The sequence below is a fragment of the Oncorhynchus keta genome, chromosome 20 (assembly GCF_023373465.1).
Source record: "Oncorhynchus keta strain PuntledgeMale-10-30-2019 chromosome 20, Oket_V2, whole genome shotgun sequence".
Classification (NCBI taxonomy): domain Eukaryota; kingdom Metazoa; phylum Chordata; class Actinopteri; order Salmoniformes; family Salmonidae; genus Oncorhynchus; species Oncorhynchus keta.
Window position 1 is genome coordinate 1,184,667 of NC_068440.1, and position 14,794 is coordinate 1,199,460.

Sequence of the window (14,794 nt, forward strand, 5' to 3'; positions counted from 1 at the left end):
GTCCATATTATGGCATCAACAGCTCAAATAAGCAAAGAGAAACAACAGTCCATCATTACTAAGACATGAAGGTCAGTCAATCCGGAAAATGTAAAGATATTCAAGAATGTCTTCAAGTGCAGTCGCAAAAACCATGATGAAACTGGCTCTCATGAGGACCACCACGGAAAAGGAAGACCCAGAGTTACCTCAGCTGCAGAGGATACGTTCATTAGAGTTAACAGCATCTCAGATTACAGCCAAAATAAATGCTTCACAGAGTTCAAGTAACAGACACATCTCAAAATGAACTGTTCAGAGGTGACTGAGTGAATCATCCTTTCATGGTAGAATTTCTACAAGGAAACAACTACTGAAGGACACCAATAAGAATAAAAGACTTGCTTAGGACAAGAAACACGAGCAACGGACATTAGACCAGTGGAAATCTGTCCTTTGGTCTGATGAGTCCAAATTTGAGATTTTTGGTTCCAACAGCCGTGTCTTTGTGAGATACAGAGTAGGTGAACAGATGATCTCAGCATGTGTAGTTCTCACCGTGAAGCATGGAGGAGGAGGTGTGATGGTGTGGGGGTGCTTTGCTAGTGACACTGTTGGTGATTTATTTAGAATTCAAGGCACACTTAACCAGCATGGCTACCCCACATTCTGCAGCGATACGGCATCCCATCTGGTTTGCGCTTAGTGGGACTATCATTTGTTTTTCAACCGGACAATGACCCAAAACACACCTCCAGGCTGTGTAAGGGCTATTTGACCGAGAAGGAGAGTGATGGAGTGCTGCATCAGATGACCTGTCCTCCCCAATCACCCAACCTCAACCAAATTGAGGTGGTTTGGGATGAGTTGGACCGCAGAGTGAAGGAAAAGCAGCCAACAAGTGCTCAGCATATGTGGGAACTCCAAGACTGTTGGAAAAACATTCCTCATGAAGCTGGTTGAGAGAATGCCATGAGTGTGCAAAGCTGTCATCAAGGTAAAGGGTGGCTACTTTGTAGAATCTCAAAATATAAACTATAACTTTTGATTTGTTTAACACTTTTTTGGTTACTACATGATTCCATATGTGTTGTTTCATAGTTTTGATGTCTTCACTATTATTTTACAACGTAGAAAATAGTTTTAAACCCTCGAATGAGTAGGTGTGTCCAAACGTTTGACTGGTACTGTATGTAAAGCAAATAAACAAGAATCTTCATAATTATGGATGTGCCTTGGGATAAGAGGACCATGTAATGTGGGCTTTCTATTTCAGATGAACCGGCCCATTCAAGTGAAGCCAGCAGACAGCGAGGGCAGAGGGGGTAAGAGACACCCCTCCATAGCAACACCTGTTCAAACAACCCCTGAAGAGAATTGCAACTGTTCAATCAACACCTTTCCAAAACACCTGTCTAACGTGTTACATTTTTTAAACAACAATCAAGACTAAACCCTGAAATGGCTTCAGCCCAGCTTCAACAAAAATACCCACTCGTCACTGCTGCTAAGCACCACCTGCCTCTAATTAACACTTCTAGAAATTCTTCCTAACCCCCCCCCATATTCAAGTAGAATTATTCTTAAGTGCCAGAATTAAAGAAAGTAAATATTGTCACCTAGCATACAGAACTGGATGACGAAGGAGCATTCCAGTCTGAGCCAGATCATGCTCTTTGTGCAGCAGGTTTGTTGATACTGCACTCTGGTGGCCTTTTCCATATATAGCAGGGTTATAGCACAATATTCACAGACGTCAATATACTATATATATTGTAACAACATCCAATTAAAAATGTAGCTGATTGATTAACACATTTTGGTTTATAAAGTCAAACAAGGTGCAAATTCCTGAGCATGTTCTTGTGTTGTATGATAACTTTTTTCTCTTTACCTACATGTTATCCTTTCTCTCTCTCTCAATCATTAAATAATTCCATTCTAATTCATGCCCTTTGCCTCTACCTATTACTGGCCTCAACCAACCACTCTCTCTGCTCTTCTCTCCATCACTGTCTGTCCATATTCCTCTCTCTTCGTTCCTGTTTTGGCCCCTCACCTCACATTCCCCTTAGAAGACAGGAAGCTGTTTGTTGGCATGCTGGGGAAGCAGCAGTCGGATGCCGACGTGAGGAAGATGTTTGAGGAGCTTGGGAGCATTGAAGAGTGCACAGTGCTCCGCGGGCCTGACGGCACTAGCAAAGGTAGCCATCACCATTACTGCAACACTGACCGCTACAACGTCTAGCCTTATATCAACACCACAACATCAACATCACTAAAATATTACCATTAAGGTCAGGAATCAGTCACAATCAAACTCATACCACTACAAAGATGGATGCTTAATTTTCTGTGTTTGTTGTACGAGGTATGACTAATTTATAATTTTATTTAACTATTAGTGGACCAGGTAAGTTGACTGAGAACACATTCTCATGTACAGCAAAGACCTGGGGAATATAATGACAACATATGCAATATGTTTTATAGGTCATAGTTAATATTGGTCAACGTGGTTTATGAGCTATGATTGATGAAGCAATTAATGTTTTGTGGACCACAGTTAATGACGCAGCTATAACTAATGAAGCGCCGATTGTCTGATGCATTTTCTAGGGATATGTTGTGTCACGTGAGGGGAGGCCAGGGTTTGACGATGTGTCATGTTTTGTAGGCTGTGCCTTTGTGAAGTACCAGAACAACGTAGAGGCTGCGGCAGCCATCAGCACTCTGCATGGGAGCCGCACTCTACCGGTCAGTCTCTCTCTCTCTCTCTCTTTCACTCACTCACTCACTCACTCACTCACTCACTCACTCACTCACTCACTCACACTCACACAACATAGGGACTCATCAACAGTTAAACACTGCTACCGTCAGACCTCCTCCTACACAAACGCTCCATGGCCTACTGTAATTTATAGGAGTTGAGAACATATTTGTGGAATGCCCTCATCAGTCCTCGTGTTGGTGATATAGGTCATTTGGTTACAGAGATGTGTGTCATTTTTGCTGTGTAATATCTGTAATCTCTCCCTGCAGGGTGCCTCCTCCAGCCTGGTGGTGAAGTTCGCCGACTCTGAGAAAGAGCGAGGGATAAGGCGCATGCAGCAGGTGGCGTCCCAGCTGGGGGTCATCAGTCCCATGACCTTACACCTCGGGGCTTACAATGCCTACACACAGGTAGTGAGTACTAGTAGTACTGAACCCCAAACACAGGCATTATGCAGAGATTGTAATACGCAGGCCAACACACTAGTTGTAGTAAAATGGTTATGTCCCAAATGGCACCCTATTTCTAATATGGGTCAAAAGTAGTGCACTACAGTGCATTCAGAAAGTATTCAGACCCCTTAACTTTTTACACAATTTGTTATGTTACAGCCTTATTAAGAAAAATCCATATGAATCTACACACAATACCCAATAATGACAAAGCGAAAAACAGGTTTTTAGAAATGTTTGCAAATGTATTCAACATTTTAAAACAGAAATAGCTTATTTACAAAAGTATTCAGACCCTTTGCTATGAGAAATTGAGCTCCGGTGCATCCTGTTTCCATTGATCATCCTTGAGATGTTTTCCACAACTTGATTGGAGTCCACCTGTTGTAAATTCAATTGATTGGACATGATTTGGAAAGGCATACACTTGTCTAGAAAAGGTCCCACAGTTGACAGTGCATGTCAGAGCAAAAACCAAGCCATGAGGTTGAAGGAATTGTCCGTAGAGCTCCAAGACAGGATTGTGTCGAGGCACGGAGCTAGGGATGGATACCAAAACATTTCTACAGCATTGAAGGTCCCGAAGAACACAGTGGCCTCCATCATTCTTAACTGGAAGAAGATTGGAACCACCAAGACTAATCGGGGGAGAAGGGCCTTCGTCAAGGGAGGTGACCAAGAACCCGATGGTCACTTTGACAGAGCTCCAGTTCCTATGTGGAGATAGGAGAACCTTCCAGAAGGACAACCATCTCTGCAGCACTCCACCAACCAGGCCTTTATGGTAGAGTGGCCAGACTTTGCTTGGAGTTTGCACCTAAACAAGATTCTCTGGTCTGATGAACCCTAGATTGAACTCTTAGGCCTGAATGCCAAGAGTCACATCTGGAGGAAACTTGGCACAGTGAAGCATGGTGGGTGGCAGCATCATGCTGTGGGGATGTGTTTCAGCGGCAGGGACTGGGAGTCAGGATCAAGGCAAATATGAACAGAGCAAAGTACAGAGAGATCCTTGATGAAAACCTGCTCCAGTTCTCGGGACCTCAGACTGGGGAGAAGGTTCACCTTCCAACAGGACAACAACCCTAAGCACACAGCCAAGACAATGCAGGAGTGGCTTCAGGACAAGTCTCTGAATGTCCTTGTATGGCCCAGCCAGAGCCCGGACTTGAACCCGATCAAACATCTCTGGAGAGACCTCAAAATAGCTGTGCAGCAACGCTCCCCATCCAACATGATAGAGCTTGAGAGGATCTGAAGATAAGAATAGGAGAAACTCCCCAAATACTGGTGTGCCAAGCTTGTAGCGTCATACCCAAGAAGACTCAAGGCTGTAACTGCTGCCAAAGGTGCTTGAACAACGTACTGAGTAAAGGGTCTGAATACTTTTCATTTTTAATACATTTGCAAAAATGCATACATTTTAGAATAAGGATGTAACGTAACATTTTTGGGGAAAAAGTCAAGGGCTCTGAATAATTTCCGAATGTGCTGTATATGGGGAATATGGTGCCATTTGGGACGCATACTGACAGTGAATGACATCGAAGGACTCCCTCTTTCTCTCTTCATTCTTTGTAGCTGGTGCAGCAGCAGGCTCTGGTGGCCCAGTCGGCGTATTTGTCTCCTGTATCCACCATCACCATGCAGCAGTTGGCTGCCCTCAACCCCAGCAGCCTCATGGCCACGCCCATCGCATCACTCACTACCTCAGGTAATAAGAAGCTCTCATCCTCCACCACTTCATCCCCTCCTACAGGATTCTCTGCTCGTCTGAACAGTTTCTCTTTATACAGTATATATTTTGTTTTTCTAGAGTCTTTGCCCCATATATTTCTGCCTTTGATACTATTTTATTGCATTTATTATTGTGTTTGTTTGACCATGTCTGTCTGTCCCCGAATGCTCTTCCTGTGCAGGGACCAGCACTCCGCCCACCATGGCAGCCACACCAGTGCCTGCTCTGCCTCCACCACTCAGCTACCCTCCAGTGCCAGCTCCACCCAATGGACAGTCAGCATCTGAAACCCTGTACACCAATGGAATTCATTCTTACCAAGGTATCTCACTCAATCTGATGAAAGTCAAGAGTATCATTATGAAAATGTAATCCAATGAACCTAATCTAGGATTTTGGTTGGTTTACTAAGAGTCCTGGTGCACAGCATCCAATGCCATTTAGAGCATGTACTCATCCTCCAAAAAGCTAGTTTGTACAGCAATTGATAAATCATGCTGTTATTTTTCTCTTTGAATTCTCTCTCTCAGCTCAGAGTCCAGTTTTGGATCCTATTCAGCAAGCGTACGCAGGGATGCAGCACTACACAGGTGGGACAGTAGTGAGTCCGCTTGAGTCCTTAAAATTTCCCAGAGGAAATTTTAGGTTTGAAATGCCCTCTCAGCAGTCCTTAATGTTTACTTATGCGAACACACCCACAGCAACATATCCTGCTGCCTATGGAATGGTGGGGCAGCCATTCCCACACCAACACACAATGCTTGCACAGCAACATCAGCAGCCTCAGCAACTGCAGCAACGAGAAGGTAATTTCTACCTACTTGTCCTCCCTCCTATGAATTCTCACTTTTGACTGTTTTCAATGTTGGTTTCCCACAAAGTTTACACTGCCTCAATCACTACCTCATCCTGATAATCTCAAGTCACGTAAGAACCCCTCAGGGAGCCTTGATGGTCTAACCTTGCACTGTATTCTTCTTCTCAGGGCCTGAGGGGTGTAACATCTTCATCTATCACCTGCCTCAGGAGTTTACTGACTCAGAGATGCTGCAAATGTTCATCCCCTTCGGCAACGTCATCTCAGCAAAGGTCTTTGTTGACCGTGCCACCAATCAGAGCAAGTGCTTTGGTGAGTGACGGCGATGACAACAAATGCATCCCAAATGACACGATGTACCCTATGTAGTGCACTATTTTTGACCAGGGCCCATAGGGAATAGTGTGCCACATTGGGAACACAGTCAATGATGATATTGAGGAGGCAGTGCTGGGAAGGATTGCTCCCTTCTTTACTTTCACAGAATACTTTCACAGAATTGTCTATAACTGTTTGCTTCTCTTCAGGTTTTGTGAGTTTTGACAACCCGTCCAGTGCTCAGACAGCAATTCAGGCCATGAATGGTTTCCAGATTGGCATGAAGAGACTCAAGGTGCAGCTTAAGAGGCCCAAGGATGCCAACCGACCCTACTAAATGAGGTGAGCAAGGTGGGATGAGAATGAAAGGTGAGATGGATGGTCAGGGCGATTGACAGGGAGTGGAAACTATTAAAGGTAGGTTATGGCAGGGTTATTCATCTTATAACCTAAGAGGGCCGAAGCCTGCTGGTTTTCTGTTCTACCTGAGAATGAATTGCACCCAACCGCTGTCCCAGGTCTAAATCAGTATCTGATTAGAGGGCAACAATGAAAAAATGCAGTGGAACTGGCTTCGGTGTCTTAAGGGCGTTATGGGATAAAGGGAGAATTTTATGTTTTAATTTTGTGGAAGATCAGTATTAAAATGATCAACTGTGATAAAATACACTGCATGACCAAAAGTATGTGGACACCTGCTCGTCGAACATCTCATTCCAAAATCATGGGCGTTAGTATGGAGTTGGTCCCCTCTTTGCTGCTACAACAGCCTCCACTCTTCTGTGAAGACTTTCCACTAGATGTTTGAACATTTCTGTGGGGACTTCCATTCAGCCACAAGGTCGGGCACTGATGATGGGCAATTAGGCTTGGCACGCAGTCGGTGTTCCAATTCATCCAAAAAGGTGTTAGATGGGTTTGAGGTCAGGGCTCTGTGCAGGCCAGTTCTTCCATACCGATCATGACAAATATACATTTCTGTATTGACTTCGCTTTGTGCACGGGGGCATTGTCATGCGGAAACAGGAAAGGGCCTTCCCCAAACTGTTGCCACAAAGTTGGAAGCACAGAATCGTCTAGAATGTAATTGTATGCTGTAGTGTTAAAATTTCCCTTCACCGGAACTAAGGGGCCTAGCCTGAACTATGAAAAACAGCCACAGACCATTATTCCTCCTCCACCAAACTTAACAGTTGCCACTATGCATTGGGGCAGGTAGCGTTCCCCAGGCATCTGCCAAACCCAGATTCCTCCGTCGGACTGCCAGATGGTGAAGTATGATTCATCACTCCAGAGAACGCGTTTACACTGGTCCAGAGTCCAATGACGGTGAGCATTACACCACTGCAGCCAACGCTTGGCATTGCACATGGTGATCTTAGGGTTGTGTGTAGTTCCTTGGCCATGGCAACCCATTTCATGAAGCTCCCGACAAACAGTTCTATTGCTGACGTTGCTTCCAGAGGCAGTTTGGAACTCGGTAGTGAGTGTTGCAACCAAGGACAGACGTGCTACGCGGCCCTTTTCTGTGAATTTGTGTGGCCTACCACTTTGCGGCTGAGACGTTGTTGCTCCTAGACGTTTCCACTTCACAATAACAGCACTTACAGTTGAACATAGCAGCATTAACAGGGCAGAAATTTGCAAAATAACTTGTTGGAATGGTGGCATCCTATAATGGTGCCACGTTGAATGTCACTGAGCTCTTGAGTACGGGCCATTCTACTGCCAATGTTTGTCTATGGAGATTGCATGGCAGTGTGCTCGGTTTTAAACACCTGTCAACAACGGCTGTGGCTGCAATAGCAGAATCCACTGATTTGAAGGGGTGCCCACATACTTTTGTATATATAGTGTAAGTGACCCAGATCCACATGTGAGTGAGGTGACAGTCTTCTAAAAGCAGTAGTTGTTTAAAACATTTAGACTACTTGGTTTGTTGAGATATGGCCATAACACTGCCATGGCAAAAGGGTTGACAAAATGTTTAATTATTCAAAAGTAGATTTTAAATAGTCCAGACAAATATAGCAAGTGTTGTATGATTGGGTTGAAGACAATAACTATTATACGTTATTAATTTATTTTGTACTTTTTATTTATTGTTTTTGTGCTGTGTCATATGTCATTTTCCTGAAAAAACATCATACCACAGTCAAGACTGTCCTGTCCATACATATATCGTGGAGACTACGTGGCTATGGTTGCCTAGCAACCGCTAAAAACCCCTTCCTCTCACAGCGTTGTAAGTTAATTGGCCTGTGTTGGTTGCTGTGGCAATATTGCCTGTGATGGTTGCCATTAGCAATTTTATTTTTGACCGTTGCCTTTATTCACCATGCTCAACTGCATGGCGAGTTGCTGTGGCGACCATGAATTGTGTTTGGTGCATTGTGAGTTTCCTCTATTATTTTGTCCTGTTTTGCAAACACTGATCAATTATACTATCACTGTACTCGAGATTTTGTAAGCAATTGATTATCATGACATGCTATTATATTTTTTTGTAATATAAGTATTTTATTGCGCAGAGCAATATTAAGCATTAACCCTAAAATCAAACATGGATATAAATATTTCCTTTGATGGATTTTGTTTTTGATTAGTTTCCTTTTTGTTGTTTGTCATGATTATCATTCTTACATATCCCCCATGTTTAGTTGGTTGGTGTTTTAGTTTCCGGGAGCGCAGGGTTTTTGTGAGGTTGTAATTGAATCCAAGTGACTTTGTGCCTGAACTTTGTTTGTTTTTGGTATGACTCGTTGTGAGAATAAGTATGTGTAGCCTACCTACAAATTAGTAACATAATGATGCTGTGTGCATATGTGTACCTGTGCAGATCCACATAAAGTACTTGTGTGTATTAATAAATAAAGTAGTGTGTGTGGTTTTGTGTGTGTACCAAGTGAGACACTAACATTTCATGTGAGAGTTTGGGGTAAAATTGTATGTTGTCATTGTGACACATCACACGTGCTGCTGACTGAGGTACAGCATTCCTCTGTAGGAATTCTGGGTTACTACGAATTTCCAATCAAACAAGAAGCCATAGGCTACGGTCTCATGTGCAACCTTTGATATAACTGCTTATTTTAGAGGATGAGTTTGAAAATCGTCCTCTGTTATCTTTTACAATTATTTAATAGGAATGTATATTTTTTGACTCAATTGTTTGGTCAATGAGATTTAACATCGGACTAGAGTATTAAGAAGAGAACTAGAAAAAATATCTCCCAGAATTCCTATTGTGCATGTTTGGAATTTATTTGCCTGCCAAAACAAGACAAAAAAAATATTTAAATAAGAAATGCACATCAATGCAGCAGTATGGTTGTCACTGTATGAGTTGCATGTACCCTAGGCGTGCTTGTTTAGTGAAAAATGAGGACATCCATGTGATATCTGTGTAACCAACGTGTTTGAAGATGTTTCTCCCACACTGAAGAATGTGAACATATTAAATATACAGTGGGGTCAGAAATGATTGACACCCTTTATAAAGATGAGGAAAAATTATGTAGAAAATATATAATTCAAATACTGATCAATATTCTATGCTCCAAAAATTTAAAAAATATTTTAAAAAGTCATTTTATACTAATACTGCTCAGGGAAATATATTTTGTTTAACAAGTAATACTTTTTTCTTAAGAAAAGGTAGGGGTTCAAGTGATTGACAGACCTGTTTTCAAAACCTTTCAATGCCTCACCTTGCGAGGATAACGTCACTGAGCCTTTAAAAAAATGTTTTATGAGTTGGAGGACACATTGGGAGGGATCTTAGACCATTCGTCCATACAGAATCTTTCCAGATCCTTGATATCATTAATATGCGCTTATGGGCTGCCCTCTTCTATTCAAACCACAGGTTTTCCATGGGTTTCAAGTCCTAAGATTTTTGGCAAATTTAACAATTTCTTTGTAGATTTAGATGTGTGCTTGTGATTGTCTTGCTGGAAGATCCACTTGCGGACAAGTTTCAGCCTCCTGGCAGAGGCAGCCAGGTTTGCCTGGTTGGGTAGTGTTTATGATGCCGTTAAACTTAACAAGGCTCAAGGACCATTTGAAACAAAATAGCTTACGTGTAGGCCTTGTCAAAGAAGTCAACGGCATCATGAGCTTTACCCAGTACCAGGATATTTTAGCCAAAAACCTGGTTGTCTCTGCCAAGAGGCTGAAATTTGGCCACAAGTGAATATTCCAGCAAGACAGTAACCCCAAGCACTGAAGTAAACATCAAAACCCACAAAGAAATGGTTAATTGACCCCCCCCCCAAAAAAAAATGAAACCCATTGAAAACCTGTGGTTTGAATTGAATAGAGTCGTCCATAAGCGCAGACAGAGAATATCAAGGATCTGGAAGGATTCTGATTGGCGGAATGGTCTAAAATCCCTCCCAATGTGTTCTCCAACTCATAAAACATTTTGGGAAAAGGCTCAGTGACATTATCCTCGCAAAGTGAGGTATTGAAAAGGGGTGTCAATCATTTTGACTCCTACCTTTCTGAGGAAATAAAATAATTACGTGTTAAACTAAATCTTTCTCTGAACAACTGTATTAGTATAAAATAATATAATTTCCCCATTATTTTGAGCATACAATACAGCTCAGTGTTAGAATTATTTAATTTATACAATCATTTTTGCTCATCTTTATCAAGGCTGTCAATAATTTCAGACTCCACTGTATATGCTAATCTAAACTATTTTAATATTTGTATTCATCCTCTCTCTTTCTTTCTGTCTCTCTCTCCCAGGGAAGATATGAGTTCTATCAAGAAACTACTTCCAGCATTTTGGTTTCGCCCAAACCGTATAGCAAAGGAGCAACAACACTTCTCGAAAAATAAGATCAAATATATGTATCATCTAAAAATCAGCAACAACAGAATAAAACATATGTGGTGGGTGGTTCGGAGTACACATACCATAGCACAGCTGGATTCAGTCATTATGTACAGTACCAGTCAAATGTTTGGACACACCTACTCATTCACGTTTTTTCTTTATTCTTGCTATTTTCTACATTGTAGAATAATGTTGAAGTCATCAAAACTATGAAATAACACATGAAATCCGGTAGTAACCAAAAAAGTGTTTTATATTTGAGATTTTTCAAAGTAGCCACCGTTTACCTTGATGACAGCTTTGCACACTCTTGGCATTCTCTCAACCAGCTTCATGAGGTAGTCACCTGGAATGCATTTCAATTAACATGTGTATCTTGTTAAAAGTTCATTTGTGGAATTTCTTTCCTTTTGTCATTTGTGTTGTGACAAGGTAGGGGTGGTATTCAGAAGATAGCCCTATTTGGTAAAAGACCAAGTCCATATTATGGCAAGGACAGTTCAAATAAGAAATTATAGTCCATCATTACTTTAAGACATGAAGGTCAGTCAATCGGGAAAATGTCAAGAACTTTGAAAGTTTCTTCAAGTGCAGTTGCAAAAACCATCAAGCGCTATGATGAAACTGGCTCTCATGAGGACTGCCACAGGAAAGGAAGATCCAGAGTTACCTCAGCTGCATAGGATAAGTTCATTAGAGTTAACTGCACCTCAGATTGCAGCCCAAATAAATGCATTTTGATGTCTTCACTGTTATTCTACAATGTAAAAATAGAAAAATTAAGAACAACCCTTGAATGTGTAGGTGTGTCCAAACTTTTGACTGCTACTGTACAAACTGTACTATCAGATACAAGGTCTACATGAAAAAGCATATCACTTATTCTAATGAACAGGGTTTCACTGAATAGTGTGGTTTGTGGTCCATAACTTAAGAGGGAAGGGCAATGTATGGGATGGAGAAGTGGGATGGTAACCTTATTGGGGGGGTAAATGCTATTTTGTATGATTACCATTGGTCGAATTGGTATGTAGATTTAGTTTATTATTTTAAATTAAAGACGAGGAGTAATTAAGCAAGAAGAACAATCAACTTCTTCTCACTGTACATATCTTTGTTTTAAATGGAGTCAAATAATGAAAAAATATGTAAGTTATTACAACCACTACTATTGTTATTGGCATAGGGGTGAGAGGGATGGTAATTGGGTGGAATTTTTGTATCTTAATTTTTTACTTTTAATGTATTTGTTATGCAATTGAAGGGGGAGATATGGCTATTTTTTATTTTAGAAAATAGAATATTCCTATGGTCTACAGTACAAGACTATGGATACACGTATTGTAGAATTTGTAATTACATAAATGTAATTATCAAAATCACAATTGTTTCATTATTTATTCTCTAAAATTGCTGTTTTAAAACATATGTCTTTAAGAAAAATAAAGTACAATTTCGAAAATTATGTGTGCCTGGTGTGTAACAGAGAGCTGTGGGTTTTTATATATACAGTTGCGGCCAAATATATAGACACCCTTGCACTTTCCTTAAATAAGAAATTGAAAAAAAACGTTTGGTTTCCACACGTTGTTGGATTTGAAACATTGCAGAACCAAATTTATTTTTGTAAGATTAAGTTTACAATTTGATTTGAGAAAATAAAGAAAATAGATTGTATTAAGTTATTGTTACCATGGAACTAGTACTTGATTGCACATATTTTGGCCAAGATACAGTAAATGCCAACAAATTCACCATCCCTACAATCAAAGATGGGGGAGGTTTGATAATGCTGTTGTGTTTCGTTGTTGCCTCTGATACTGGGGGTCTTGAACGTGTACAAGACATCAGCAGATTATCAGGTGTTTTGTAGTCCAATGTTCAACCCAGAGTCTAAAAACCGGGTCTCCATTGAAGGCTGTGAGTCTTCCAGCAGGACAATGACCCCCAACACATCACAAAGCACCCAGGAATCGTTAAGAAGAGATACTGGACTGTTTTGCAGTGGCCAGCTAACAGTCCAGATCTGAATCACATCCAAAACCTATGGCGAGATCAGAAAACAGCAGTTGGTGGAGGGCACCCCTCAAATATTGAATAATTAGATCAGTTTGGTGTTGAAAAGTGGGCCAAATTGTCAGTAGAAGTGTGCAGCAAGCTCATTGATGGCTACAATAAGCATATGTCTGCAGTTGTCATGGTTAAGGGTGTGCAACCAAGTACTAGCTCCGGGGTGCCGATAATATTGTCCAAGCCATTTGCCTTTATTTTCTCAATTCAAAATTGTAATCTTAAACTTACAAAAATAAAATAGGTTTTGCAATGTTGAAAATCCAATAAGGATTTGACCAAAAGTTGTATTTTCAATTTCAATTTATTTTAGAAGAAATAGGGAATTATTTGCCTAGTTAAATAAAGGTTCAATAAAAAAAGAAAAATACAAAAGAAAAGTGCAAGGGTGCCAATATTTGTCCGTAACTATATACCTTGAAAGATGTATTTTCTGGCTTTCACTTTACTCTAGTACCCCTACTTCCCCATTGGGTGGTTCCATGTCAATCATGACATCCACCATCTCAAATTGTTCTGAAACTGTGTCTGTTAGTTAGAAACACATAAGATTAGCATTCCTGCAACATTGTTCTGTTGAAATATAATTTGATCTGAAAAATTCAGCTAATTGATTGCACCCAAATTGACCATTTTAATTTACAGGATTCAGATATTCAATAAATACTGTACCTAAAATTCTATTTGGAGCAAACTTTTTCCTAACAATGAGTAAGACATGAGGAATCCAAAGAAATGGTCAGACGCCAACCATGGACCCCCCCACGCCATTCCCACATGAATCATATACATTAAAGTGGCCAATTTGGGTGCAATCAATTATCTTCATTTCATAGAGATCAAATTATACTTCAACAAAATTGTTGCAGAAATGCTAATCTTATCTGTTTCTAACAACAGAAACCATTTCAAAAGCATCTGAGATGGTGGGTGTCAAGCCTCTTTCTTGTGCTTTTTGAGGTGAAAAGACCCCATTGGAATATAGTAAGACACAATGTGGGATTATAGTATTAGGGGTTTACAACACAGATTCCCATTGGCCTAGACCTAACACATCTATATCGAACCTCCAGCGGCATAGCTAAACTAGTTTGTACTGGAGGTCGATCCGATGGTCCATTGAAAGCATGGCAAACTTATTTTCAACCAAGTCAGCTTGCAGGCGCCACAAGGAGTTGCTAGAGCGCGATGGGACAAGGAAATCCCAACCAGCCAAAACCTCTGCTAACCCAAATGACGCTGGGACAATTGTGCGCCGCCTCATGGGTCTCCCGGTCACGGCCGGCTGCCCGGGATCGAACCCGGGTCTGTAGTGACGCCTCAAGCACTGTGATGCAGTGCCACTTCTTTATATTTCCTTGTTATCAGACTTCTACCTGCAACTGGAAAAAGGTGTTTATTAGACACCAGTCCCTTACAAATCGAGAAATAAGGAAGTATCACCACGTAAAGGTGAAAAATTGTCCCCTATCCATAACCCATTCTAAGCTAAAACCATGTACAAAGTAGGCCTACAGGAATCTAAGTAGAGCTATAGGCCCTGCTTTTTCACTCATATTGCAGCCTTGTCTGTCTACTCAGACTATGCTGGTAAAGCAGCAGTTTGAAAATGAATAATTGGCTTTGATACTCTGATTGGTTAGAGATTATCCAATTGCTGATGACGTTATTTTGTACAACGCCCCTCCTCACTATTAACCACTTCAATGATGGTAGTCTGACTAAAGTATGCAGCAGAATAATTTAGTTCGAGTTGTCATGTTAATTGCTGCTTAGATAATAGGCTACAATTAAT

The 14,794-nt window shown here is 41.0% G+C and overlaps 1 protein-coding gene across 6 annotated transcripts in view; it reads left to right on the top strand.

Annotated features, from left to right (window-relative positions):
• The window catches only part of LOC118399122 (CUGBP Elav-like family member 3), a 35,561-nt gene extending 23,103 nt beyond the window's left edge, over positions 1-12,458 (top strand). The window contains exons 4-14 of one of the 6 annotated variants that reach the window (XR_004828769.2): positions 1,256-1,304; positions 2,055-2,183; positions 2,657-2,736; positions 3,025-3,168; positions 4,789-4,921; positions 5,127-5,267; positions 5,476-5,751; positions 5,931-6,074; positions 6,290-6,422; positions 8,236-8,325; positions 10,839-12,458. Coding sequence is in view for 5 of the 6 variants with exons in the window: in XM_035794926.2 (XP_035650819.1) it covers positions 1,256-1,304; positions 2,055-2,183; positions 2,657-2,736; positions 3,025-3,168; positions 4,789-4,921; positions 5,127-5,267; positions 5,476-5,751; positions 5,931-6,074; positions 6,290-6,417 (1,224 nt within the window). In the remaining variant the exon portion in view is untranslated. The remainder of the gene's footprint in view (positions 1-1,255; positions 1,305-2,054; positions 2,184-2,656; positions 2,737-3,024; positions 3,169-4,788; positions 4,922-5,126; positions 5,268-5,475; positions 5,752-5,930; positions 6,075-6,289; positions 6,423-8,235; positions 8,326-10,838) is intronic. The other 5 variants (XM_035794930.2, XM_035794929.2, XM_035794928.2 and 2 more) reach the window with 5 other exon arrangements.
• Positions 12,459-14,794: the final 2,336 nt, after the last annotated feature.